Source organism: Callithrix jacchus, chromosome 22 (genome assembly GCF_049354715.1).
Source record: "Callithrix jacchus isolate 240 chromosome 22, calJac240_pri, whole genome shotgun sequence".
In the NCBI taxonomy this organism is placed as follows: Eukaryota; Metazoa; Chordata; class Mammalia; order Primates; family Cebidae; genus Callithrix; species Callithrix jacchus.
Genome location: NC_133523.1, coordinates 33,876,185 through 33,903,379, shown reverse-complemented (window position 1 = coordinate 33,903,379; position 27,195 = coordinate 33,876,185). Strand labels below are relative to the sequence as shown.

Sequence of the window (27,195 nt, the reverse complement as noted above, 5' to 3'; positions counted from 1 at the left end):
GGCATGGTGGTTCATGCCTGTAATCCCAGCACTTTGGGAGGCCGAGGCAGGCGGAACACCTGAGGTCGGGAGTTCGAGACTAGCCTGACCAACATGGAGAAACCCTGTCTTTATAAAAAAAGAAAGAAAGAAAATTAAAAAAATGTTTTGTAGTGATGGAGATCTTGCTATGGTGCCCAGGCTGGTCTCAAACTCCTAGGCTCAAGTGATCCTCGGCCTTCCAAAGTGCTGGGATTACAGGCGTAAGCCACCATGCCTGGCTAAATTAAAAAAAATTAGGTGCCGGGCACAGTGGCTCAGGCCTGTAATTCCAGCATTTTGGGATGCCGAGGCAGGCAGATCACCTGAGGTCGGGAGTTCAAGACCAGCCTGGCCAACATGGAGAAACCCCCGTCTCTGGAAAAAAAAAAAGAGAGACAGAGAGAAAGACCATCTGGCCCGGCGCCGTGGCTCATGCCTGTAATCCTAGCACTTTGGGAGGCCGAGGTGGGTGGATCACCTGAGGTCAAGAGTTCAAGACCAGCCTGGCCATCATGGTGAAACACCATCTTTAAAAAAAAAAAAAAAAAAAAAGACCATCCTGGCCAAGAAGGTGAAACCCCATCTCTACCAAAAATACAAAACTTAGCTGGGCATGGTGGCGCGCACCTGTAGTTCCAGCTACTTGGGAGGCTGAGAGAGGAGACTCGCTTGAACCCGGGAGGCGGAGGTTGCAATGAGCTGAGATCGCGCCACTGCACTCCAGCCGGGCAACAGAGCGAGACTCCGTCTCAAAAAAAAAAAAAAAATTGTAGGGATGGGGCAAGGAGAGCTCAGTATGCCCAGGCTGGTCTCGAACCCCTGGGCTCAAGCAATCCTCCCGCCTCGGCCTCCCAAAGTGTTGGGATTACGGGCGTGAGCCCCCGCACCGGGTAGACACTAATTTTCTAACGTGGCAGACACCGCCTCCTCCTGGGATTCTTCCCGGCCCCGACTTCCTGCCACTCAGGCCCCGACTCGCTTTACGACACGAGCCCAATCTCCGCCTCTTACGTAAGGCACCGCCCACTCGCCTAGGCCTCCGTGGGAGGCGTGGCCTTCCCGCAATCCTGACACCCATTGGCTGTCGATTCGCCGGCGGGGCACGGGTACGGGAGCCGGGCGGGCACGTTCCGAACCGTGGCTGAGGCGGCGGCGGCTAAGGATGCACCCGGCAGGGTTGGCGGCGGCGGCGGCGGGGACGCCCCGGCTGCGTAAGTGGCGTACGTGGCCGGCGGAGGAGATCAGGAGGGCCGGCGGGCGGGGGCGTGGCGGGACGGCCGCGGCGGTTGGCTAGGGCACTGCAGGTCGGAGGTCACGAGATCAAGGATCTGGAACCCCGAGGTGTGCGCAGCGGTGGGATGCCAGGTCCGGGTAGGGGCGCCTTGGGGGGCGATTCTTTAGGAAATTCCTTTAGAAGAAAACAACTTGTGACAGGAAAAAGTGCGATATGCAGAGAAATGCAACTTCCATTCATTTGCAGTTAGCGATCCGCCCTCCCCTGCTCCCCACCTTTCCGTGGCTTCCCAATGCCCGCCTGCTGCCGCTCACACTCTTAGGGCAGCTTCTTGGCCCCCTGTGAGCGCAGAGGGCCATGCTCACCGCTCATTTAAGAAGCGAACCTCTATTTATTGTGCTGTAGGCCCCTTTTCCTGTCTCTGAATTTGTCTATTTACGCTCTTCATGTCCCTAAGTGTGCTGTGTGTTTCATTTATTCATTCAGCCTAACTTCAACTCCCATGTGCCAGGCCCTGCGCTGGAATATGGGTATGGGTACAATAGTAACCAACATAGCCCTGGTCCTTGCAACTTTACAGCTCAGAGTTTGGAGGGAAGAGAGATGCTTAACTATGAGGAAACTAGTCAACAAGTTTTGTGGGGGCCGGGCGCAGTGGCTCACGCCTGTAATCCCAACACTTTGGGAGGCCGAAGTGGGCGGATCTCTTGAGGCCAGGAGTTCGAGACCATCTGGGCAACATGATGAAACCCCGTGTCTACTAAAAATACAAAATTAGCCGGGTGTGGTGGTGGGCACCTGTAATCCCAGCTACACGGGAGACTGAGGCAGAAGAATCGCTTGAATCCGGAAGGCGGAGGTTGCAGTAAGCCGAGATGGCGTCATTTCACTCCAGCCTGGGCAACAGAGTGAGACTCCATCTCAAAAAAAAAAAAAAAAAAAAAAAAAAAGCCAGGCACGGTGGTGCGTGTCTGTAGTCCCAGCTACTCTGGAGGCTAAGGTTGGACGATTGCTTGAGCCCCGGAGTTCTGGGCTGTAGTGCTATGCCCATCGTGTGTCCGCAGTAAGTTTGGCATCAATATGGTGACCTCCCGGGAACAGGGGACCACCAGGTTGCCTAAGGAGGGGTGAACCAGCCCAGGTCGGAAATGGTGCAGGTCAAAATTGATGAGTAGGGGGATCATGCCTGTGAATAGCCACTGCACTCCAGCCTGGGCAACATAGCAAGACCACCTCTCTCTGAAAACAAAATTACATGTAAAATTTTTTCAAAAAAGATAATTGGGGGATTAGTAAAGGCTATAAAGGGAAGGATCCAGGGTGTGACTGGGGGTTGGGGAGGCCTCTCTGTAAAGCAAGAATGTGTGCTGTGCTGTTCCTCCCTTCAGCCACTACTCCATGCCCGTCTGGCCCTGTGGTGGGGATGTGGGGGCTACAGCAGTGCCCAGACAACCCCTGTCCCTGTCCTCATGGAGCTGCCAGGACCAAAAATAGCAGCAGGCTCCAGTGGTGGAGCTGCTGTTAGAGTGGCCCAGGCAGAGGGGTCGGGGCTGGGATGAGGAAGGCCCAGGCAGAGGGTTTGGGGTTCAGATGGGGGTGCCCAGGCAGAGGGGTCAAGACTAGGATGGAGATGTTGTAGGAGCCAAGGAGGCATGTGACCCAGCCTAGGGTGTCAGTGAAGCTTCTGATGATGAAGAGTTACTGAGGAGAAGGAGATTTGTGGTGGGAGAGAAAAGCAGGCTGGGTGCAGTGACTTACACCAGTGATCCCAGCATTTTGGGACGTCAAGGTGGACGATCACTTGGGGCCAGGAGTTCAAGACCAGCTTGGGTAACATAGTGAAATCCCATCTCTACTAAAAATACAAAAAATGAGCTGGGCGTGGTGGCATGCACCTGTATTCCCAGCTACTTGGGAGGCTGAGGCTTTAGAATCACTTGAACCTGGGAGACAGGTTGCAGTGATCCGAGATCGCGCCAGCCTGGGTGAAGAGCAAGACTTTGTCTCAAAAAAGGGTGATCTGCCTGTCTCAGCCTCCCAAAGTGCTGGGGTTACAGGTGTGAGCCACCATGCCCAGCCGACTAGCCTGGCCAACATGGTGAAGCCCTGTCTCTAGTAAAAAAGACAAAAAATTAGCCAGGCGTGGTAGCACAAGCCAGTAATCCCAGCTACTGGGGCGGCTGAGGCATTCAAGGTTGCAATGAGCTGTGATCACACCACTGCATTCCAGCCTGGGCAAACAGTGAGACTCTGTCTCAAAAAGCAAAAATAAAAAGATCACTCTGGCTGTCCATTGGAGAGGTTGGTGGCAGTGAGAATGGACAGAAGGACCGGGTAGGAAACTTAGGTCAGGTGTGAGTTGGCAGTCTGAGATGGAAGAGTGATGTTGAGACATGGTGAGTGAGAACCATGACTGGTTGATTGGATGTCAGACAGAAGGAGAATCAGGGTTAGGGCCCCGGGGTAAGCCAGAGGGAGTGCCAGGCAGTGGCCAGACCTGCATCTGGAGCCAGCAGAGTAGTGGTGCCTAGAGACAGAGCCCAGAAGCTAAACGCACAGTGCGGCTGGGAGAGCTGGGGTGTGGGTGTGGTGGCCCTGGGTGAGAGACAGAGGACAAGGGCAAGGGTGGAAAATGAAGTCACACATTTTAGGAAGCTAGGAATGCATGGTTGAATGGGAAGGAGCCATCGAGAGACCATCAGCTCCATGAAGGCAGGAGTTTTGGGTTTTGTTTTGTTTTGTTTTGTTTTGTTTTATTTGAGATGGAATCCCGCTCTGTCACCCAGGCTGGAGTGCAATGGCGCAATCTCAGCTCACTGCAACCTCCGCCTCCTGAGTTCAAGCAATTCTCCTACCTCAGCCTCCTGAGTAGCTGGGATTACAAGCATATCCCACCACACCCAGCTAATTTTTGTACTTTTAGTAGAGACAGGGCTTCACCATGTTGGTCAGGCTGGTCTTGAACTCCTGACCTCAGGTGATCCACCTGCCTCGGACTCCCATAGTGCTGGGATTACAGGCGTGACCCACCGTGCCTGGCCAAGTTTGCGGTTTTTATTCATTGCTGTATCCGCCATGCCCATGGCAGAGCCTAACATAGAGGGAGCTGCTCAGTAGATGCCTGTGGAGTCAGACAGGTAAGAGAAAGTGCTCCATAAGCATCCTGGACTCAGAAAGTTGGAGGTTGGCATTCGGGACACTGGTACCAAATGCTGCTGAGGGCTTGAGTCAGATGAGTGGAATTTCGTAGTGTAGCAGGGGGCACTTAGGAGGCCTGGTGGGAGCAGAGCCCTGAATGCCAAGAGCTGAGGGACTGACAGGGAGGGCGGAAGGGCTCACACCAAAGCTTTCAGGAAGCTAGCCCTTCTGGCCAGAAGTGGGAGAGAGAGGCTGAGGCAGGCAGATCACTTGAGGCCAGGAGTTCAAGACCAGCCTGGCCAACATGGCGAAACCCTGTCTACTAAAAATACAAAAATTGGCTGGATGGGGTTGGGGGGCGCCTGTGATCCCAGCTAATTGGGAGGCTGAGGCAGGAAAATCGCTTGAACCTGGGAGGCAGAGGCTGCAGTGAGCCGAGATCATGCCACTGCACTCCAGCCTGGGAGACAAGAGAGAGACTCTGTCCAAAAAAAAAAAAGAAGTAGTAGTAGGGGAGAGAAAAGGGAAGTGGGGCTTGCAGAGAGGCTGGGGCCGGTGCTGCCTGGGGAGACCTGGGTCTGTCTTCAGGCTACAAATAATTGAGAGGAAGAGCTCATGGCTAGTAGTTGATCAGCAGTGACACGGATGGACTGCTTTTAATGGGACCAAGGAGTTTATGAGCGTCACAACAGCTTTGCAAGGGGGGACAGGTAACTCCGTTGTGTAGAGGAGAGTGTCCAGTTGCAAAGTCATGACATGGATAATTCAGTTCCTCTCCCCATGCCCGCTGTCATCTGGCCACCCATTCCACGTTCTCCATTATGCCTGCAATAGAGCCTGGCACATAGTAGGATCTCAGCAGATATTTGCAGGGTAGCACTGCTTATTGATTAGGAGCAGAGGCCCTGGAGGCAGAGTGTGGGGTTCAAATCCCACCTCCCCATCTTCTCCATCTCAGTACACAGCACTCCCACTTGCCCCATTACTCAAACCAGAATCTGTGGAGACAGCGTTGGTTCCTTCTTTTTTTTTTTTTTTTTTGAGACAGTCCCATTCTGTCTCCCAGGCTGGAGTGCAGTGGTGTGATCTTGGCTCACTGCATCCTCTGCCTCCTGGGTTCAAGTGATTTTCCTGCCTCAGCCTCCCCAGTAGCTGGGATTACAGGCACATGCCACCATGCCTGGGTAATTTTTTATATTTTTAGTAGAGACAAGGTTTCACCATGTTGACCAGGCTGGTCTCGAACTCCTGACTTCAAGTGATCCATCCGCCTAGGTCTCCCAAGGTTCTGGGATTACAGGCATAAGTCACTGCGTCCAGCTTCCTCCCACTTCTTAACACACCTCCACTGAGCACACCTCCAGCAAGTCCTGTCCCTCCTACCTCTGAAACTGATCCAGAAATAGCCCATTCCCCTTTTACAACCCAGTTCTGTCTGCCATGGTCTCCCACCTGGACCGCCCCAGCAGCCTCCTCTCTCCCTTCCCTGCCCACCCTTCATCTGTTCCCCACATGAGGCCACAGGGACCTTTTAAAAACTTTTGAAACCTGGCTCATACTATGACTTTGGGCAAGGGTGTGAGCCTCTTTAGGGCTTGCTTTTCTCATCTATAAAATGGGGATGATGATAGCATTGGCAATTGGCAGAAACAGGGTGGTTGTGTGAAAATGAAATGAGTTCGTCCGCAGAATTATTGTAATATTTATCAGGCATGTGGGGCCGGACTCCTGCTCTGCCACTCACTCAGTTTGGCCCTTTGCACAAGTCATTTTAACTGCCTGGGCCTTGGTTTCCACACTTGTAAATTTGGGGTGGATGGGTAGATGGATGGATTGATGGATGAATGGGTGGGTGGATGAATGGATGGATAGATGAATGTATCAGTGGATGGATAGTTGGCTAGATGGGTGGGTAGATGGATGGCTGGATAGGTGGATGGTTAGGTGGGTGGATGGATGCATGGATGGATAGATGAATATATCAATAGATGGATAGTTGGCTAGATGGGTGGGTGAATAGATGGATGGATAGGTGGATAGATGGATGGATGTTTGGGTAGATTAATGGATGGATGGACGGATTGATGGATGGATGTGTGGGTGGATGGATGGATGGGTGGCTGGGTGGATAGATGGATGAATAGATGGGTGAGTGGATAAGTGGGTGGATGGATAGATGAATGCATCAGGAGATGGATAGTTGGCTAGATGGGTGGGTGGGTGGAGGGATGGCAGAGCCTGCACCTGACAGTCCATCTGACATTAAAGCCAGTCTGATGGTGACACCACCCTCCGCTGCAGCAGGAGCAGGAGGCAGAGGTGCAGGATGAATGAGGCTTGCCAGGCCTCCCTTACCTATCCGGTGTTCCCAGCGCCTCCCCACCCTTTCCCTTGCAGCCTCGAAGCGAAGGATCCCTGTGTCCCAGCCGGGCATGGCCGACCCCCACCAGCTTTTCGATGACACAAGTGCAGCCCAGAGCCGGGGCTATGGAGCTCAGCGGGCACCTGGAGACCTAGGCTATCCTGCAGCCTCCGCCACGCCCCAGGCAGCCTTCCTGGCTGACCCTGTGTCCAACATGGCCATGGCCTATGGGAGCAGCCTGGCTGCGCAGGGCAAGGAGCTGGTGGATAAAAACGTGAGTGGTCGGGGCTGGCGGGAATGGGGGAGACACATGGGGCCACGGAGCCTCAGGTTTGAGCTCTGCCTCTCCAGATCGACCGCTTCATCCCCGTCACCAAGCTCAAGTATTACTTTGCCGTGGACACCATGTATGTGGGCAGAAAGCTGGGCCTGCTGTTCTTCCCCTACCTCCACCAGGTCAGCACCCCCCAGGGGAATGTGGGTCTGCGGTGGGCCGGTGGGGACAGGTGTGGGGTGGGGCCTGGAGATTCACCTCAAGGAAGGGTGGGAGGGGCCTGGCTCTGAGGGTCCTGCCCATTCCCCATCACCACAGGACTGGGAGGTGCAATACCAACAGGACACACCGGTGGCCCCCCGCTTTGACGTCAATGCCCCAGACCTCTACATTCCAGGTTTCAACCTCCTCCTCCCCTGCACCCCCCTCCATCTTCTGGGCCTGTCTGGGGTGGGTGTGTGGGTGCCTGGAGACCGAGGGTGGTTCTTCCCCTAATGACCAGTGTCTGCATGTGTGCCTCCCACAGCGATGGCTTTCATCACCTACGTTTTGGTGGCTGGTCTTGCGCTGGGGACCCAGGATAGGTAAGGGAGGCCTGGGACATGCCAAGTAGGATGGGGTTTGGGAGGCCCGTGGTTGGTCAGGAAAGTCTCAGTTCCAAGGTCTTAGTTCCCTTCTCGGGAAAGCCCCACCTTGCTCCCAGGTGGCCCACAGCCCTCGGGGTCACCACCAGTGTCACCCTCGGCTCCTCCCTCTCCTTCCTGCCCACATGCCTTGCGTCACCACCCCCTGTGCTGGGTGACCCTCTCCATCCACGCTTCCTCTTGGCCTCTACTACCAGACCCATCCTCATCCTCACTGTGTCCTCACCCGCTCCCCCGACACCCCTACTCCAGCAGCAGTCAGGATGGTCCTGTCTGCGGGCCTGCCCCGCCCTACTGTCCCTGGCTCCGGAACAGGCCCAAGTTCCTGGGCCCGGTGCTGCCCCTCCCACCGCATGCTCCGGTCCTGTTCCTTTCCTGGGAGGGCTGGCGCTGTCTCCTGGGACCTTGGCACATCCGCTTCCCTCTGCCCAGGAGCATGTTCCCCCCACCACTGCCGAGCATGGATCCATTCCAGCGTCGCTTCCTCAGGGAAACCTTCCTGCCCCCAGGCTAGGTCAGGCCTCTCCTCTTGCTTGCACCACCCTGTTCACTTCCTTTGTGGCACTGAACACATCTGTCATTAACTGACTGTTGAGGCCCTGGGGATGTGGCGGAGGCCAAGGCTTTGTCCCTGACCAGCTCCTTCCTGCAGGCTTTGGCTCCGTGTTCCCACTCCTGGGAAGCCCTCCCTGACACTTGCCTCCTGACTGTCAGGGACAGCCCCCTGTGACTCCAGCCCTGCCCGCTGTGGGTGTCACTGTCTAGGAAGAGGTCTGCAATCCTCCCTGGATGGGATTTCCATGGGAATAGGATAGTGCCCAGAACCATCTGGGTCACTGCCTGGTGTCCGGCCCCACCCAACACAGGGCTGTCTCTAGGTGGGTGCTGTGACTCGGCGGTCTGAACCGGCCAACCAAGTGGCGGGGTTTGCTGTCTGCAGGTTCTCCCCCGACCTCCTGGGGTTGCAGGCAAGCTCGGCCCTGGCCTGGCTGACCCTGGAGGTGCTGGCCATCCTGCTCAGCCTCTATCTGGTCACTGTCAACACCGACCTCACTACCATAGACCTGGTGGCCTTCCTGGGCTACAAATATGTCGGGTGAGTACCCCCGCCCTTCCTGCCAGCCACAGCCCTCGGGCCTCGTCCTCACACAGCCTCCTCTCCCTCCCTCAGGATGATCGGTGGGGTCCTCATGGGCCTGCTGTTCGGGAAGATTGGCTACTACCTGGTGCTGGGCTGGTGCTGCGTGTCCATCTTTGTGTTCATGGTGAGCTGGGGCTCAGGGCGGATGAGGCTGAGGGCACAAGCGCCCTGGAGGGCATCCAAGCAGAGGATGTCAGGTGTGGGGTTCAGACCAGAGACACATTGCTTAACTGAGGGGCCCTGGAGTGGCTGTCCAGCCTGGGGGGTCAGGAGGGCTTCCTGGAAGAGGAGGTATCCTGAGCCCTGGAAGAGGAGACACCAGCCAGGCTGCAGGAGGCTGGGGATCCCCAGCACATAGGCTCCAGGCTGGGCTCTCACTCTCATTCCACTCTCCTTACATGGGGGCTTCTCTGCCAGAATTTCCCTGGAAGGGGATTTTCTAGAACCCTTCCAGCTGGAGTCAGGGGTGCCAGTGAAGAGCACTGGGGTCTGTAGGCCAGCCTGGACTCCAGGCTTAGTTGGATCCTGGACAAATCACTTACTCTCTTTAAACTCAGTTTCCCAGTTCATGAAATGGGATGATGATACTTGCACCCCAAGGTGCTGGGAGGATTCAGTGTGAGCATGCGAGAAGCAGAGGGCAGGCCACGTTGGCTGGTAGGCCAGGACGGACCCGCGGACAAACTTTAAGTGTCTTCATTTAAAAGTTTAGACCAGGCATGTAACTCACATCTGTGATACTGGCACTTTTTTTTTAATACTGGAGTGCGATGGCACGATCTTGGCTCACTGTGACCTCTGCCTCCTGGGTTGAAGCAATTCTCCTGCCTCAGCCTCCTGAGTAGCTGGGATTACAGGTGCACACCACCACATCTGGCTAATTTTTGTATTTTTAGTAGGGATAGGGTTTCGCCATGTTGGCCAGGCTGGTCTTGAACTCCTGACCTCGTGATCTGCCTGCCCCAGCCTCCCAAAGTGCTGAGATTACAGGCAGGAGCCACCACGCCCAGTCGATCCCAGCACTTTGGGAGGCTGAGGCAGGAGGATCACTGGAGACCAGGAGCTTGATACCAGTCTGGGCAACATAGCAAGACACCATCTCTAAAATTTTTTTTTTAAATTAGCCAAGAGTGGCAGTGTGCACCTGTAGTCCCAGCTACTCGGGAAGCTGAGGTGTGAGGATCTCTTGAGTCTGGGCGGTTGAGACTGCAGTGAACCAAGGTCACACCACCGCAGTCCAGCCTGGCGGACAAGGCGAGACCTTGTCCTTTAATAAAAATAAAGATAGGCTGGGCGCGGTGGCTCATGCCTGTAATCCCAGCACTTTGGGAGGCCGAGGCAGGTGGATCATGAGGTCAAGAGATCGAGACCATCCTAGTCAACATGGTGAAACCCCATCTCTACTAAAAATACAAAAAATTAGCTGGGCATGGTGGCACATGCCTGTAATCCCAGCTACTCAGGAGGCTGAGGCAGGAGAATTGCCTGAACCCAGGAGGCGGAGGTTGCGGTGAGCCGAGATCGCGCCATTGCACTCCAGCCTGGGTAACAAGAGTGAAACTCCGTCTCAAAAATAAATAAATAAATAAATAAAAATAAAGGTAGCATTCTGGCGTGTCTTCAGAAATTGCCATGTGGCCAACATAAGAGGGTGACAGCAGCCAGGGCCATGTCTCCCACACCCTCAGGCTGGTGTCCACCGTGAAGTCCCCCTTCACCTGTTCCTAGACCTTGCCTGGCATTTGAGTGTGGAAGCTTCTCGTATTTTATTCACAGGGCCTGAGGAGGAGGAAGTCCTCACCCTGTTGGGAGGTTTGGGGAAACTGAGGCCCCTGGGAGCAGAAACCTGAGGCTGCATAGGGCCAGGGACTTGTCCCCGGCTGCCTGGGGCTTCTAAGCAGAGGCTGGAAGTGTGTCCAGGCGCTCACCCTGGCCCAGAGGGCTCAAGGGTAAACCCCTGATTCCCTTCTTCCTTCCCCCCCAGATCCGGACCCTGCGGCTGAAGATCTTGGCAGAGGCAGCAGCTGAGGGGGTCCCGGTGCGTGAGGCCCGGAACCAGCTGCGCATGTACCTGACCATGGCGGTGGCAGCAGCACAGCCTCTGCTCATGTACTGGCTCACCTTCCACCTGGTGCGGTGAGCGTGCTCGCTGAGCCTCCCGATACTGCTGCTGCTGCTACTGGGGGCCACTGTGGCCGCTGGACTCATCTCCTGCCTGCGGGCCCCAGGGTCCATCCTGTTTGGGCACAGGCGCCGCCCCCATCCCAAGTCCCGCCGAATCCCGCCCCCAACCCAAGGTGCTGAGAGATCTCCAGCTGCACAGGCCACCACTCCAGGGTGTGGCCACTGTTACAGAAACAATAAACCCTGATGGTCATGAGCAGCCTCTCCTTGGCCATGTGCACAGATGGGCAGGGCGCCTGGCTGCCCGCATGGGCAGGCCCAGCCCTGGGCAGGGTGCAGGGAGCTGGGGATGGGCTGGGGCAGGGAGCTGGGGATGGGCCTGAGCAGGCACCACACTGACCAGTGGCAGAAGGCAGAGAGGAAGGTTTAATGAGCCCTGCCCAGGCCCCTTCAGTGGGGAGCCTCCTTCTTCTTGCCCTTCTCCTTCTTCTTCTTCACTTTGGGCTTCTTGGCCTTGCCCGGGGTGCTCTCCTGCTTCTTGGAGCCAGCAGCTTGGGACTGTGGGGCCGAGGGCAGGATTGGGAGAGAAGAGATCGTTCTGGGCTGGAAGTGAGACTGGGGATTCCCTCCCCCTGGCCCCAGCGCTGGGACCCTTCTCTGGGGTGCAGGGCACATGCCTGGGGTGCTGGCAAGAGCCCCTTACCTTCACATTCGTGTCCGAGTCGCTGGAGCTGCTGCTGGAGTCCGAAGAGCTGTGGCGGCCTTGCTGGATGGGGGTGTGGCAGTGAGGCAGGGCCCCTACGCATCCCCTGAAGTTGGAAGCCCACGGCAGGACCCTGGGGTCAGGGCAATCCCACCCTTCCCACCCCTCTGAAGCTGGTGGTGAGGAGACTTACCTTTGAACTCGGACCTCCCCCTGCCTCCGACTGGCCCTGAACTTTGTGGGGACTGAGCTTGGGGTCTCCCCCATGGCCCAACCCCAAACCAGGCTTCTGGGAGGTGGGCTCCAGGGCTGCAGAGAGAAGAGAAGTTGGGTGGTTGGTGCAGGCAGCGTCTGGGCTTGAGTCCGGCCCCCTACACCTCCAATCCACGCTCCTCAGCAGCTCACCTGCTCCCAGGTCGAACTCCATGGCAGTAAGAGATGTGTCCCAAAGGCTAAGGGCCCTGCAGAGGAGGACGGCAGGGGGAGGAGCGCTGAGACCTGCCCATTGGAGGAATGCTGAGCGGCCCCACCTGACCTCTGTCCTGGTCCTCAGCCCTGATTCACTGCGGGCACCACCCAGCATTTCCTCTGTGAGAAGCGGGGGGAGATGGACAGCTGACTATCCCCCCAGTCTTGGTGCCTGAGGGGAGGCTGACTGAGGGGGGCTCTGTGGATGGCATTCAGGGAGCTGCAGGTTTCCCCCCAAAGCTCAGATGGTGGTTCTTTAAGAGGGAGGTGCTGCCCCGCCTTCCCGGTTACTGCCACAAAACAGCCTCCTGGCTGGGCGCTGCTACAGGGGCGTCTCAAGTTCTAACTTGCTCCCACAGCCCCTCCACTTGGTGAGCAGCATCGGAGGGGTGAGGGGTGTAGGCCTGGAGCCAGCCTGCTGCCCTAGATGCCAGCTGTATCACTTAACAGCAGGGTGACCTCGGGAAAAGTTGCTTCACCTCTGCCTCAGTTTCCTCATCTGTAAACGACAGCTACTCCATGGGATTGATGTGAGTCAGATCAGGCAACTTCCTAGAATGGTGTCTGGCATGAAGAACTGATAATGTGTTGGGTTTAAAAATAATAATAATAAAAAGCAGGTGTTGGCTGACTCCATTTTTGGACTAAGCTCATCCACATCCCAGGTGAACAAAAAACAGAAGGTAGGTGTCTTAGGCTGGGCGCTGTGGCTCACGTCTGTAATCCCAACATTTTGGGAGGCCAAGGCGGGCGGATCACCTGAGGTCAGGAGTTTTGAGACCAGCCTGGCCAACATGGCGAAACCCCATTTCTACTAAAAATACAAAAACTAGCTGGGTATGGTGGTGGGCGCCTGTAATCCCAGCTACTCCAGAGGCTGAAGCAGGAGAATCATTTGAACCCAGGAGGCAGAGGTTGCAGTGAGCCAAGATTGCGCCACTGCACTCCAGAGTGAGACTCCACCTCAAAAAAAAAAAAAAATATATATATATATACATACACACATACACATATATATAAAAGATAAGTGTCTTAGTGTGGGCTGCTGTGACAAAGACAGGGTGGCTTCAACAGCAAACACAGTTCTCACCATCCTGGACGCTGGAAGTCTGAGATCAGGGTGCTGGTAAATCTGGTCAGGAGGGCTGCTTCCCGGTTTGTGGATGGCTGCCTTCTCCCTGCCTCCCTGCATGGCTGAGAGCAAGATCTATGTTATGCACCCCTCCCCCACTTTTTTTTTTGAGATGGGAGTCCTGCTCTGTCACCCAGGCTGGAGTGCCGTGGTGCAATCCCAGCTCACTGCAACCTCTGCCTCCTGAGTTCAAGTGATTCTCCTCAGTAGAATCAGGCCTGTTCTCAGCCTCCCAAGTAGCTGGGGTTACAGGCACCTGCCACTGCGCCCAGCTAATTTTTGTATTTTTAGTAGAGAACGGGTTTCACCCTCTTGGCCAGGCTTGTCTTGAACTCCTGACCTTATGATCCACCTGCCTCAGCTTCCCAAAGTGCTGGGATTACAGGCGTGAGCCACTGTGCCAGCCTGATGCCTCTTCCTTCAAGGGCATAAAATTCATTCGTGAGGGCTCCACTGCCTCACCTGAGGACCTCCCAGAGGTCCCACCTCCAAATACCATCACTCAGCTTCAGCACAAGAATTAGGGGAAGACACAAACACTGAGTTTATGGCAGTAGGTACTGTTCCAATGCCTATTTCACAGATGAGAAAATTGAGGCATAGGCTGGGTGCCGTGGTTCATGGCCATAATCACAGCACTTGGGAGGGAAGCCAAGGCAGGAGGATTACTTGAGCCCAAGAGTTTGAAATCAGCCTGGGCAACATACTGAGACTGTCTCTAGAGAAAATTAAAAATTAGCCAGGAGGCTGGGCACGGTGGCTCATGCCTGTAATCCTGGGACTTTGTCGGGGGAGGGGGTGGGCAGCGATCACCTGAGGGCAGGAATTCGAGACCATGCCTGGCCAACATGGTGAAAACCTGTCTCTACTAAAAATACAAAAAAATTAGCCGGGCATGGTGGCAAGTGCCCATAATCCCCCAGCTACTCAGGAGGCTGAAGCAGGAGAATTGCTTGAATCCGGGAGGTGGAGGTTGCAGTGAGCTGAGATTGTGCCATTGCACTCCAGCCTGGGGGACAAGAGAAAGACTTTGTCTCCAAAAAAAAAAAAAAAAAAAATTTAGCCAGGCATGGTGGTGCTTGCCTCCTGCAGTCCCACCTACTTGGGAGACTGAGGTAGGAGGATCACTTGAGCCTGGGAAGTCCAGGCTACGGTAAGCCATGATCAAGCCACTGCACTCCAGCCTGGGTGACGGAGCAAGACCCAGTCTCAAAACACACCCACAGGCCAGGCCCAGTGGCTCACAGCTGTAATCCCAGCACTTTGGGAGGCCGAGGTGGGAGGATCACTTGAGGTCAGGAGTTCAAGACCAGCCTGGCCAACACAGTGAAAAATACAAAAATTCACTGGACATGATGGTGCACACCTGTAATCCCAGCTACTTGGGAGACTGAGGCTTGAGAATTGCTTGAAGCCAGGAGGTGGAGGTTGCAGTGAGCCTGTTGAGACTCTGTCTCAAATACACACACATACACACAGGAAGTCTAGTTCTAGTGTGTTCATGCCATATATATATATATATAAAACCCAGGCAATGTAGCTCAAATCCAAGGCTTGGCCTGGCCCCTCTGTCTCACCCTGATGGGAGCTCTCAGAGGAATGAGCAGCCAGCTGGGCTCCCCTAGGGGAGCTTTCCCTCCCCTAGGCTAGAATAGAAATGGGAGCCAGAGCCATCTGCTCCTAACTCTGTGAGGCGAGATGTCTTTGGCGTCCCTCTCCAGCCCAGCCCTACCCCCAGCAACTGGGCTGCCTGCACCTGCAGGGAGTGGACATGGAGGAGCAGGTGGCTGAGGCCTGGGCGTGGTAACGAACATGAAACTCGTGCCCTTGTACACTCAGGTGTACATTCCTCAGAGGGGCCTGGCTTGGCTGCCGGCAACGCAGAGCAGCATTGCTCCGTCCCCTTTCCCAGCTTGGTGTCCAGCGTAGCCCATGCCTGCCACTATCTCCAGTTCCCCTTCTTCACACTCACTTCTTCGGCATATATTTATTGGGCCCCAGCACAGCTGAAGACCTGGGGGTGGCCGGGTGCAGTGGCTCATGCCTGTAATCCCAGCACTTTGGAGGCCAAGGTGGGTGCATGGCTTGAGCTCAGCAGTTTGAGACCAGCCTGGCAACATGGCAAAACCCTGTTTCTATTAAAAAAAAAAAAAAAAGATTGTTAAAGGAGGACCTGAAAATAAATAAATACAAATTAGCTGGGCACAGTGGGTCACGCCTGTAATCCCAGCACTTTGGGAGGCCGAGGCAAGTGGATCACTTGAGGTCAGGAGTTCCAGACCAGCCTGGCCAACATGGTGAAACCCCATCTCTACTAAATATACAAAAATCGGCCAGATGCAGTGGTTCATGCCTGTAATCCCAGTACTTTGGAAGGCCAAGGTAGGAGAATTGCTTGATCTCAGGAATTCGAGACCAGCCTGGGCAACACAGTGAAACCCCACCTCTACAAAAAATTTAAAAATTAGCCAGGTGTGGTGACCCACGCCTGTGGTCCCAGCTACTCAGGAGGCTGAGGCAGGAGCATCGCCTGTACCCAAAAGGTCTAGGCTTCAGTGAGCTGTGATTACGTCACTGTACTCTAGCCTGGTGACAGAGTGAGAGGCCCCATCTCTACAAAAAATTAAAAAGATCTAAAGACAGGCCAAGCACAATGACTCACGCCTATAATTCCAGCACTTTGGGAAGCCAAGGCGGGCAGGTCACTGGCCAATATGGTGAAACCCCATCTTTACTAAAAATACAAAAATGAACCTGGTGTGGTGGCGGGCGCCTGTAATCCCAGCTATTCAGCAGGCTGAGGCAGGAGAATAGCTTGAATCCAGGAGGCGGAGGTTGCAGTGAGCCAAGATCGCACCACTGCACTCCAGCCTGGGCGGCAGAGCGAGACTCTGTCTCAATAAATAAATAAACAATAAATAATAAAAAAGACCTGAAGATAAGCAGGCAAGCCACACAAGCATATGAGGGAGAGGGAAGAGCATGTGCCAAGGCCCTGAGGCAGGAATTTGCCTGTGTCTGAGGAGCTGCACTGAGGTCAGAGGGGCAGAGAGAGTGGAAGGAGAGAGGCAGATGAGAGAGAGGGGAGGAGTGGCGGGTGGTGGGCAGGGACCTGTCAATCAAAGACCTTTGCTCTTTACCCTGAGTGTGACTAAGAAGAGGTGAGCAATGACTATGGCTTTGCCCGCAACTGGACGCAGGATATGAGAGAAAGTGTCCTTCTCTCGCGGCAGAGCGGGCATTCCGTGTGGGTGAGAGCTCACCTGCTTTGTGCACCACCCAGAATGGTGTGACTCAGAGGGACTGTTCGCCATGCCTTGGTGAATGGGTGGCATCGCCTGCTGCCAGGTGCTGTGCTAAATGCGAGTCACTGCCAGCACAGAGGGGCTGCAAGTTTGGGTCCTGGAGATCAGTCTGTCTACCCTTTACTGCTCTGTGGACAAATCAGTTTACCACTCTGGACCTCTGTTTCTTCCTCTGTAAAAAGGAAAACTTACTTAATCTAGGAAATGGTTTTGCACAGCACCTGCCTGGCACAAGGTAAACTGATGCTCAATCAGTTTTTGTTTTCTTCTCTTTTATGGGGGTGGGTGGGGCAGGGTCTTGCTCTGTCACCCAGGCTGGAGTACAGTGGTGCGATCATAGCTCACTGCAGCCTTGACCTCCTGGGCTCAAGCGATCCTCCCACCTCAGCCTCCTGAGTAGCTGGGACTACAGCCGTGCACCGCTATGCCTGGCTCATACAAAAAAATTTTTGTGGGGCCGGGTGCAGTGGCTCACACCTGTAATCCCCGCACTTTGGGAGGCCAAGGCCGGTGGATCACTTGATGTCAGGAGTTTGAGACCAGCCTGGCCAACATGGAGAAACCCTATCTCTACTAAAAATACAAAAATTAGCCAGGCAGTAGTGATGGGCACCTGTAATCCCAGCTACCCAGGAGGCTGAGGCAGAAGAATCTCTTAAACTGGAGACGGAAGTTGCAGTGAGCCAAGATTGCACCACTGCACTCCAGCCTGGGTAACCTTGTCTCAAAAAAATTTTTTTGTGTAGGGAGGTGAGGGTCTCACTCTGTTGCCCAGGCTGGTCTTGAATTCTTGGGCTCAAGTGATTCTCTCTCCCCAAATGCTGGGATTACAGGCATGTAATCATTGCCATAGGCATGAGTCATTGCCATTCAGTTCTTACCCATCGTGACTAACAGGAGCAGTAACTGTAGCTTATGGTTGTCCTTCTCCCCAGATCCTGGTCACTCCTCACCTAGCAACAGGCCAGGTGGCATGTGGGACTTCCCTGTTGTTCTTGCCTTGGCATTTAATGGCTCCGACCTGCCCCGATTTTTTTTTTTTTTTGAGACAGAGTTTCACTCTTGTTGCCCAACCTGGAGTGCAATGGCATGATCTTGGCTCAACGAAACTCTGTGTCCGGAATTCAAGTAATTCTCCTGCCTCAGCCTCCCGAGTAGCTGGGATTACAGGCATGAGCCACCATGCCCAGTTAATTTTGTATTTTTAGTAGAGACAGGGTTTCTCTATGTTGGTCAGACTGGTCTCAAACTCCGACCTCAAGTGATCCGCCCACCTCAGCCTCCCAAAGTGCTGAGATTACAGGCGGGAGCCACTGTGCCCAGCATTTTTTTTTTTTTTTTTTTTTTTTTTGAGATGGAGTCTTGTTCTATCACCAGGCTAGAGTACAGTGGCACGATCTTGGCTCACTGCAACCTCTGCCTCCCAGGTTCAAGCGTTTCTCCTGCCTCAGCCTACTGAGTAGCTGGGATTACAGGCACATGCCACCACGCCTGGCCAATTTTTGTATTTTTAGTAGACACAGGGTTTCCTCATGTTGACCAGGTTGGTCTTGAACTCCTGACCTCAGGTGATCTGCCCGCCTCAGCCTCCCAAAGTGCTGGGATTACAGGCATGAGCCACCTCGCCTGGCCTGCCCTGCTCTGCTTATTCCCTGATGATTTCTGCCTAAAATGCCTTGGTGCAAAGGGTATAAACAGTGTCTTCTCCCCTGCAGGAAGAAGGGATCTGTGTTCCCAGCTGGCAGGCGTATCGGCGTCATCCGCTCTAGGTCAGCTTACCCCTTCTCTAACATTTCACCAGCAGCCCTCCTTCCGGGGGCCACTCTAACTCTGAAAGCTTCTACTTAATCTCTGTGATTTACAAAGATTTCTGGATGTCAACTTAACTGGGTTGGGACGCCAAGACGGTGTCAGACCAAGGGGGCACTGTCTAGTCCTCCTGGCGGGTCTCACGCTCCTGCACACCCGAGGGCTGATGGGTGGACTGGGAAAGCAGCTGCAGCAAGGCTGGTTTGGTTTCTTTCCTGAAGCTTACAGGAAGAGAGTGCCCTGGTCCTGTAAACACCATAATCCCTGTTCCTGAATGTTTTCTTTGAAATCAACCACATCTCGGGAGACAGATGACCTTAAGCACGCAGTATGCAGAGACCCAGATTCCTTTCCCAGAAGATGAAAGCTCCGTATGGGCCCCGATCGCAGCCAGTCTCGCTTGGCCCCTTGATGTTCTGGGATCCTGTTCGCCAGGAAATCTCGACGGACCGTCCCCGGGAAGTGCCAAGGGGCTGAAAACCCAACTGGAAAGGCCCAGGCTTGGCCTCCACCTAGCTGACTGCTGGGTCCAGGATTTGATTTGATTTTACTTAACAGGCTAGTATGGCTGGGCACAGCACTTTGGGAGGGTGAGGCGGGTGGATCACCTGAGGTCAGATTGATACTAGCCTGGCCAACATGGTGAAACCCCGTCTCTACAAAAAAATACAAAACATTATCTGGGCATGGTGGTGGGCACCTGTAACCCCAGCCACTTGGGAGGCTTAGGCAGGAGAATTGTGTGAACCTGGAAGGCAGAGGTCATAATGAGCCCAGATCGTGCCATTGCACTCCAGCCTGAGTGACAAGAGCGAAACTCTGTCTCAAAAAAAAAAAAAAAAAAAAAAAAAAGGCTGTACATGGTGGCTCATGCCTGTAATCCTAGCACCTTGGGAGGCTGAGGTGGGCAGATCACAAGGTCAGGAGTTTGAGACCAGCCTGGCCAATAAGGTGAAACCCCATCTCTACTAAAAATATAGAAGTTAAGCCAGGCGTGGTGGCACATGCCTGTAATCCTGGCTACTTGAGAGGCTGAGACGGGAGAATCGCTTGACCCCGGGAGTCAGAGGTTGGTTGCAGTTAGCCAAGATCGTGCCAGTGCACTCCACCCTGGGCGACAGAGCAAGACTCTATCTCAAAAACAAAACAGGCGAGTATGTGAGCCTTTTACTGCTTCAAAAATGCTGGCAGAAGCCTCAAGACTCCAGGGTCAGAGACAAAGCCTTTCTTGCTCGCACGAAGCAGTGTAGGTGTCAGTGTGTGTGGGCTTCCCCTGGGCAGTGGAGGCAGAGCCAGGGACCCAGATAGATATCTGTGCTAGTAGTGGGTTGTTATGAAAGAGGCATGCTAAGCTTTGGGGACCTGCCCAGGTATACCCAGCCTGCTCTCACCCCTCAAGGTGCTTGCTGCAAACACAACCCTAACAAATGACCAAGGGAGGCTGGGCGCAGTGGCTCACGCCTGCAATCCCTGCACTTTGGGAAGCTGAGGCAGATGGATCACTTGAGGTCAGAAGTTCAAGACCAGCCTGGCTAACATGACGAAACTCCATCTCTACTAAAAATACAAAAATTAGCTGGGTGTGGTGGTAGATGCCTGTAATCCCAGCTACTCAGGAGGCTAAGGAAGGAGAATCGCCTGAACACGGGAAGTGAAGGTTGCAATGAGCCTAGATCACGCCACTGCACTCCAGCCTATGTGACAGGAGCAAGACTCCATCTCAAAAAAAAAAAAAAAAAAAAAAATCCTGAGCTGGGCACCCTGGACCCCTCAGGCTGTGTGTTTGCATGTGGAAAGGGGGCTCATAGAATGTCTCTCCTCTGGGGACAAGGTTGCTTCTTGGACTTGTAATGACAGGCAGTGACACCAAAGATCAGCAGGTGAGACTCAACTTCCTGTATGAGTCCTAGTGAAGTGCTCTTCAACCTTTTTGGCACCAGGGACTGGTTTTGTGGAAGACACCGCAGACTGGGGTGGGGGTAGGGTGGGGGAGTTTCATACTGAAACTTCCACCTCAGATCATCAGGCATTAGATTCTTATAAGGAGGCCAGGCATTGTGGCTCACACCTATAATCCCAGCACTATGGGAGGCCGAAGTGGGTGGATGACTTGAGGTCAGGAGTTCAAGACCAGCCCCGCCAACATGGCGAAACCCTGTCTCTACCAAAAATACAAAAATTAGCCAAGTGTGGTGATGTACGCCTGTAATTCCAGCTACTCAGGAGGCTGAGGCAGGAGAATCACTTGAATCCAGCAGGCGGAGGTTGCAGTGAGCCAAGAGCTGAGATCGAGCCACTGTACTCCAGCCTGGGCAACAGAGTGAGACTGTGTCTCAAAAAAAAAAAAAAATCTCTCAGGGCATGGTAGCTTACACCTATAATCCCAGAACTTTGGAGGCCAAGGTGGGTGGATCACCTGAGGTCAGGACTTCGAGACCAGCCTGACCAATATGGTGAAACCCTGTCACTACTAAAAATTACAAAAAATTTGCCAGGCATGATGACACATGCCTGTAATCCCAGCTACTAGGGAGGCTGAGGCAGGAGAATCATTTGAACCTGGGAGGCGGAGGCTACAGTGAGCCAAGATTGTGCCACTGCACTCCAGCCTGCCTAGGCAACAGAGTAAGAATCTGTCTCAAAAAAAAAAAAAAAGTTAAAAAAAAGAGTATCATAAGGAGCACACAACCTAGATCCCTCCCATGCACAGTTCACAAGCGTTTGTACTCTTATGAACAAAATTAGCCTGGCTAATTTTTGTATTTTTAGTAGAGATGGGGTTTCAGCATGTTGGCCAGGCTGGTCTTGAACTTCTGCCCTCAGGTAATCCACACACCTCGGCCTCTCAAAGTGCTGGGATTACAGGCATGAGCCACCATGCCAGCCTTTTTTTCTTTTTTTTTTTAAGCGATGGGGTCTGGTCTTGCTCTGTTGCCCAGGCTGGAGTGCAGTGGGCAGCATTGTGAGTATGTCCTGACCTCCCAGGCGCAAACGATTTTCCTTCTCAGCCACCCTAAGTGCTAGGATTATAGTCTGAGCACCGTGCCCAGGTGGGAATTGTGAAACTTCACTTGGAACACCACAGCATTGGTTTGGTGAAGCCCCGTGGGCAGTGCCACCAAGCTGCAGCCTCAACTACTACTTAGGGTAGAGCTCAGGGCTCCTTGGGCATCAGAAGCCTATGATTTTGTACCAGCCAGACTGGAACAAGGCTGGGCCTGTCTCTATGTTTAGAAACGTCTTGTGTGTTGGGAGAGGAGGCCCCACATTCAGGAGCTGCCACCGATGGCATCAGATGCACATGGCATCAGAACACTGGCCATGCCTACAAGTGTGGGTTGTTTCTGGTTTTTTTTTTTGATTTTTGAGAGTCTCCTTCTGCCGCCCATGCAGTGGTGCAATCTCGGCTCACTGCAAACACTGCCTCCTGGTTTCAAGCAACTGTTGTGCCTCAGCCTCCAAGTAGCTGGGACGACAGGCATGTGCCACCATGCCCAGCAAATTAATTTTTTTTCTTTTGAGATGAAGTCTTGCTCTGTTGCCCAGCCTGGAGTGCAGTGTAGCAATCTTGGCTCACTGCAACCTCTACTTCCTACGTTCAAGTGATTCTCCTGCCTCAGCCTCCTGAGTAGCTCGGATTACAGGCGTGTCCCACCACGTCCAGCTCATTTTTGCACTTTTAGTAGAGACGGGGTTTCAACATGTTGGCCAGGCTGGTCTCGAACTCCCGACCTCATGATCTACCCACCTTGGCCTCCCAAAGTGCTGGGATTACAGGCGTGAGCCACCGCGCCCGGTCTACGGATGTGTTTTTGTAGTGGGTCAGAATAGCAGCTGTAGATACTGCTGGACTCGGGAGGACCAGGTGACTGCCTGGTCAAGCAGCAGTGCTGGGTCTGGAGGCCAGAGGGAGGATGATGGCCCCCTCCGCACCCCTCATCCCCCACCTCCTGGGGTCTAAAGTGTTCCCTCCCCAGAAGCCGGGTTGTTGCTCTCCCTTCAAGAACATGAAATCAGTCTGTATCCCAGCCCAGTTAAGTACAGCTCACCTCTTATTCATCATCTACTCATACCCAGACTTGTTTTTGGAAGTCAGATGTGAGTGAAACGTGGGCATTTTTACAGATTTAGAGACTTATGATTTCCCTCGTGTTGGCTGATGTGGGACACTATAGGGAGACTTGGCAAACAGGACACTCGACCAAGTGGCCACTGTCTTGGGGACCTAGGACCACAAGTCCAGGAGAGTCTCAAGGGCAGAACCCGAAATAACGCCAAGCCCCCAGGTCCCCTTCCTGTGGGCGTGCCCCCTCGAGGCTGTACCCATCAGGCAGGCATGGGCTTGATGTTGGGGGAAGAAAGAGGTACCATATCCAGGAATGCCCAGGGCAGAATCCCTAATTTTTATTTTTTACTTTTTTGAGACAGAGTCTCGCTCTGTCACCCAGTCTGGAGTGCAGTGGTACAATCTCAACTCACTGCAACCTCCACCTCCCAGGTTCCAGCAATTCTTCTGCCTCAGCCTCCCAAGTTGCTGGGACTACAGGCATGTGCCACCACACCTGGCTAGTTATTTTTTTTTTTTTTGGTATTTTTAGTAGAGACGGGGTTTCACGATGTTGGCCAGGCTGGTCTCAAACTCCTCACCTCAAGTGATCAGCCCGCCTCAGCGTCCCAAAGTGCTCGGTTACAGGCGTGAACCACTGAGCCCAGCCAGTTTTTTATTTTATTTTTTTGAGACAGGGTCTTGCTCTGTTGCCCCGGCTGGAGTGCAGTGGTGCAATCACATCTCACTGCAGCCTCAATCTCCTGGGCTCAAGTAATCTTCCCACTTCAACCTCCTGAGTAGCTGGGTTTTGCTACATTGCCCCAGCTGGCCTTGAACTTCTGGACTCAAGTGATGATATACCTGCCTCAGTCTCCCACAGTGCTGGGTTTACAGGCATGAGCCGCTGTGCCCAGCCCCTAAGGTTTATGGGTCTGTATAACCCCCAAGCCCTTTGTCCTGATCTTAACCCAGCAGATGGCCTAGAGGATCTCTTTCTGGGGACAGCCACACTGTCTGCCTTCCTAAAGTGTGTGGATCAGGAGAAGGCAGAGTGAGAATCTCTGAGTTGCCTTATATTTTTGGTGAGCTGATTTTTTTTCAGGCTGGTCAAGTGAAGCAGTGGAAGTAGAGAAGGAACAAAGAAATCTTAACTGTTTGTGATCAATTAGTTGTCACACCACTGCACTGGGACCAGCAATGAGGTGTTTTTTTTTTTTAATTTTATTTTTAAGAAAGAGTCTCTGTCACCCAGGCTGGAGTGCAACCTCCACCTCCCAGTTCAAGTGATTCTCCTGCCTCAGCCTCCCAAGTAGCTGGGTTTACGAAGCCCATCACCACGCCCAGTTAATTTTTTCTATTTTTAGTAGCGAGGTTTCACCATGCTGGCCAGGCTGGTCTAGACCGATCTGCCTGCCTCAGCCTCTGAAAGTGCTAGGATTGCAGGCATGAGCCACTGTGCCTGGCCGATTCTCAAGTTTTTAAGAAGTCCAAAGACACGACTTTTTGTTTATATGAATGAGATAGGAGACAGCCCGTATTGGAGTTGGTGGAGAAAGGTTCCTGCCGGGGTTAGGAGCCGCACTCAGAGCGCTACGGTTAGAGAGGCTCTTACCAAGTCCCAGGCCCTCTTTCCCTGGACCACAGGCTTGCGCAGACACCTGGGGTCCGGCAAGTAGATTCCACTTGTTCACCAACCCCGAACCAACTGCAGTGACCACTGGAGAGCCAGCTGAGGCCCGTGGGGCTGGGCTGAGGGGACCTCAGGACCCCTTCGCAGCACCTGCTGTGGTGGAAGGAGTCGGGGCAGGAGCAGATGAGCTATTCGCCCAACTTGCTTCGGGAAGAGATTTTTAAGCCCTAAGGGATTTCTAGGAAGGGCCAAGGGGAGGACACCAAAGTCCTCTGGTTCGCAGCAATGGAAAACACTGACTAGCCTGTCGCACTGTACCTGGCCACTCCTGGAGTGCAGGCCCAACCTCCTGTGTCTCTGAAGCAGGCAGAAGTCCAGACGTTTGCCTGAACTCATGGGGCACCCAGATGCCTGTAACCCAGACCCATTTTGTTAGAATGGAGAAAGGGAGGAAAGGGGCCTCTAGAGTCTACTGCCGGGAAAGCAGCACCCACAGGTGGCAGCAAGATTGAGCCTGGAGGCCAAATTCAGCCAGGCAGTGCTCTGTCCCCGTTCCCACACAGGGGTGTGTGGGAGACTTGGCAGAAAAGCCAGTGCAGGCAATGCCAGGCCTGACCTAGAGCGCCTCCCACCACCCCTTCAAGATGCAGAGTGCAGAACCAGGAGAGAAGAGTGGCGGATGCCACCAGGACTCAGTGAAACCCCTCCAGCCCCAGGTCTTGTCTTCCCTGGATGGTGGTACACGCCCCTCCTGTGCCCTTGAGGGCAGTGCTTTAAGATGTGGGCTACAGTCTATACTGGAGCATCAAGATCAGTTCAGAGGGTTGTAGCCAGAAGTTTAAAAAAGTGAAACAGAGAAAAAAAATCAGAGTTCACAGGTGGTGAGGCTAAATGTGGTTTGGTAAAAGTTCATGGGCATTCAGTAATATTTTATTTATTTTATTTTTGAGATGGAGTTTCGCTCTTGTTACCCAGGCTGGAGTGCAATGGGGCGATCTTGGCTCACCGCAACCTCCGCCTCCTGGGTTCAGGCAGTTCTCCAGCCTCAGCCTCCTGAGTATCTGGGATTACAGGCACACGCCACCATGCCCAGCTAATTTTTTGTATTTTTAGTAGAGACGGGGTTTCACGTGGACCAGGACGGTTTCGATCTCTTGACCTCGTGATTCACCTGCCTCGGCCTCCCAAAGTGCTGGGATTACAGGCATGAGCCACTGCGCCCGGCAGGACATTTATTTCATTTTGTGGATTGCATTCAAAAAGTCCTTTCAGGGGCCATTTTCTAGACTGGGACGCCTCAGATAGCGCTCTGTGATCATTTTGGTAGGGCTGAAATTAGGAGTCCCATAAAGAAAGCACATGCTGAAATTTATTTTAAAGGGGAAGGCCCCTTTTTATTCAACTTGTACATTTTACTTTCAGAATGCTAATAAAAAACTTCTGTTTATACTTTTAAAAAACCCACAAATCAGACAAACAAAAGAAACGATTATAACATCACTTTTGTGACAAGAAAAAGGGCCATGGAATTCAACATAAGCAAAGAAAACTCTACCTGGCGGAAAGAAATCTACCAGTGAGGAAACAACTGGTGGCTGCTGCCAGACCACAGGCCACGTGAGGGGAGCCTCCCTAGAGGACTTCCAAAGCAAACCCACCCCCAGCAGACCAGGAAGAGCTTCCTACCTCCCAGAGAAACAGACCTCAGCCCTAATGATCACACAAATCCAAGTCAATCGCTCTTTTAAAAACGCATATACATAGTGTCCCCTCCCTTCCCTGGTCCTCTTGGCGACAGGGCAGTCACAGGACGTATGTGTTCTTCACCAGGTGCTCCTCGTCGTCTCCGGTGCTCCAGATGGTACGCAGGGCCCACTCCTGCTTCCTCCGTGCCACCCGGATCAGGTAGACCATGGAGGCTCCCAGAAAGAGGATCAGCACCATCACCAACAGCCCCGCCAGAACCACTACTGAGGACGAGAGAGGGCCTCAGGACCAGCCAGGCAAGGGGCAGGCAAGGGGAGCTGCAGCCAGGGTGGGGCTCACCAAGGGCCTGGGGAATCCAGGTGGGCTCAGGCTGAGGACCAAGTGTCCCTCCCCAACATGGAGGGTGTACAGAGCTGCAGCTGGAGAGGACACATCCTGCCAGAGAAGTCACCAAGGAGACTCCACCAAAAAGGAGGCGCCATGCTACGTGCACACTAACACAGTGGCTGTTTGTATTTCTTCTTTTTGGACTAAAAATCCAACTCTCAGGGCTGCAGAGGAGCCTCAGGCCAAGAGAGGCACAGGGTGTAAAAAATATTTACCTCCGGCGTGCACACACAAAACCTCAGGGACTCTGTGCACACACCCCTGACCAACAATAGAAAAAGATGTGCCTTGCAGGTGGCTGGGATACTGAGAGCTGCCTACAGAAAGAAGTCAGGGCAGAAGCCAGGCGTATTTAGAGCTGTGCCAGGAGGGGACCCTTGTCCTCCCACTGCCTGGCAAATTTAATAGTCTCTGCCCCACTGTGTCCTGCCTGTCACTTCAGATGCTTTTCCTTTTTTTTGAGACAGAGTTTCGCTCTTGTTACCCAGGCTGGAGTGCAATGGCTCGATCTCAGCTCACTGCAACCTCTGCCTCCTGGGTTCAGGCAATTCTCCTGCCTCAGCCTCCTGAGTAGCTGGGATTACAGGCACGTGCCACCATGCCCAGCTAGGTTTTTGTATTTTTAGTAGAGACGGGGGTCTCACCATGTTGACCAGGATGGTCTCGATCTCTTGACCTCGTGATCCACCCACCTCAGCCTCCCAAAGTGCTGGGATTACAGGCTTGAGCTACCGCGCCCAGCGAGCTCAGATGCTTTTCTTCAGGATGGGCTCTGGCTAAGAAGCATGACCCCCTGTGGCAGCCTCCCCCATGTGGCTGTGGAGCTGCAGAGTTGGCCCTTCTGGGGCCACCCTCCAGACCCAGACTGCTTGCTTCCCTGCCCCATGCCTGGAAACCAGGCTTCACTGCTAGAACAGGACAGACTCGCAGGCCAGGTCCTGGCTCCTTCACAGACAGGGAAGCAGATCGAGAAACAGGCCAGACCGGCGTGGCAGGTATTTTGTGCCCACATTATCACCTGCAACTCTCTCAGTAACACAGGCCAGACTGTGTTGGGAAATGCCCTGG

The 27,195-nt window shown here is 53.7% G+C and overlaps 3 protein-coding genes across 18 annotated transcripts in view; 1 reads left to right on the top strand and 2 right to left on the bottom strand.

The window, feature by feature from the left end:
- Positions 1-1,142: 1,142 nt before the first annotated feature.
- YIF1B (Yip1 interacting factor homolog B, membrane trafficking protein) lies at positions 1,143-11,194 on the top strand. Of its 4 annotated transcripts, none has more exons than XM_035287054.3 (8): positions 1,143-1,232; positions 6,791-7,029; positions 7,107-7,211; positions 7,348-7,426; positions 7,556-7,613; positions 8,614-8,769; positions 8,845-8,938; positions 10,799-11,194. In XM_035287054.3, the coding sequence occupies exons 1-8, from the start codon at positions 1,184-1,186 to the stop codon at positions 10,952-10,954; spliced, it is 936 nt and encodes a 311-aa protein (XP_035142945.1). In that variant the 5' UTR covers positions 1,143-1,183; the 3' UTR covers positions 10,955-11,194. The 4 variants fall into 4 exon arrangements, with proteins under 4 accessions (XP_035142945.1, XP_035142944.1, XP_035142947.1 ...); XM_035287053.3 differs by having other exon boundaries at positions 1,143-1,241; XM_035287056.3 differs by having other exon boundaries at positions 1,143-1,362.
- On the bottom strand, positions 11,189-12,077 carry C22H19orf33 (chromosome 22 C19orf33 homolog). 2 transcript variants are annotated; one of them, XM_078359272.1, is made up of 4 exons: positions 12,047-12,077; positions 11,835-11,950; positions 11,642-11,747; positions 11,189-11,496 (listed from the first exon to the last, which is right to left on the bottom strand). In XM_078359272.1, exons 1-4 carry the CDS (start codon positions 12,066-12,068, stop codon positions 11,189-11,191), a joined length of 552 nt encoding a protein of 183 aa, XP_078215398.1. In that variant the 5' UTR covers positions 12,069-12,077. The 2 variants fall into 2 exon arrangements, with proteins under 2 accessions (XP_078215398.1, XP_017823315.1); XM_017967826.4 differs by having other exon boundaries at positions 11,347-11,496; positions 11,642-11,704.
- Positions 12,078-25,401: 13,324 nt separating this feature from the next.
- Positions 25,402-27,195, bottom strand: part of SPINT2 (serine peptidase inhibitor, Kunitz type 2) — a 37,987-nt gene continuing 36,193 nt past the window's right edge. For 6 of the 12 annotated variants that reach the window (XM_078359258.1, XM_078359261.1, XM_078359263.1 and 3 more), the window contains one exon: positions 25,402-26,003. In XM_078359258.1, the coding sequence (XP_078215384.1) occupies positions 25,837-26,003 (167 nt within the window). In that variant the 3' untranslated portion in view covers positions 25,402-25,836. The remainder of the gene's footprint in view (positions 26,004-27,195) is intronic. The other 6 variants (XM_078359259.1, XM_078359262.1, XM_078359264.1 and 3 more) reach the window with 1 other exon arrangement.

Coding starts and splice junctions, on each gene's coding strand:
- YIF1B (XM_035287053.3), top strand. CDS start 1,184: ATGCACCCGGCAGGGTTGGCGGCGGCGGCGGCGGGGACGCCCCGGCTG. Junction 7,212..7,347: donor TCTTCCCCTACCTCCACCAG/GTCAGCACCCCC, acceptor CCATCACCACAG/GACTGGGAGGTGCAATACCA. Junction 7,614..8,613: donor GCGCTGGGGACCCAGGATAG/GTAAGGGAGGCC, acceptor TGCTGTCTGCAG/GTTCTCCCCCGACCTCCTGG.
- C22H19orf33 (XM_078359272.1), bottom strand. CDS start 12,068: ATGGAGTTCGACCTGGGAGCAG. Junction 11,951..12,046: donor GGAGTTCGACCTGGGAGCAG/GTGAGCTGCTGA, acceptor TTCTCTCTGCAG/CCCTGGAGCCCACCTCCCAG. Junction 11,748..11,834: donor GGGGAGGTCCGAGTTCAAAG/GTAAGTCTCCTC, acceptor TTCCAACTTCAG/GGGATGCGTAGGGGCCCTGC.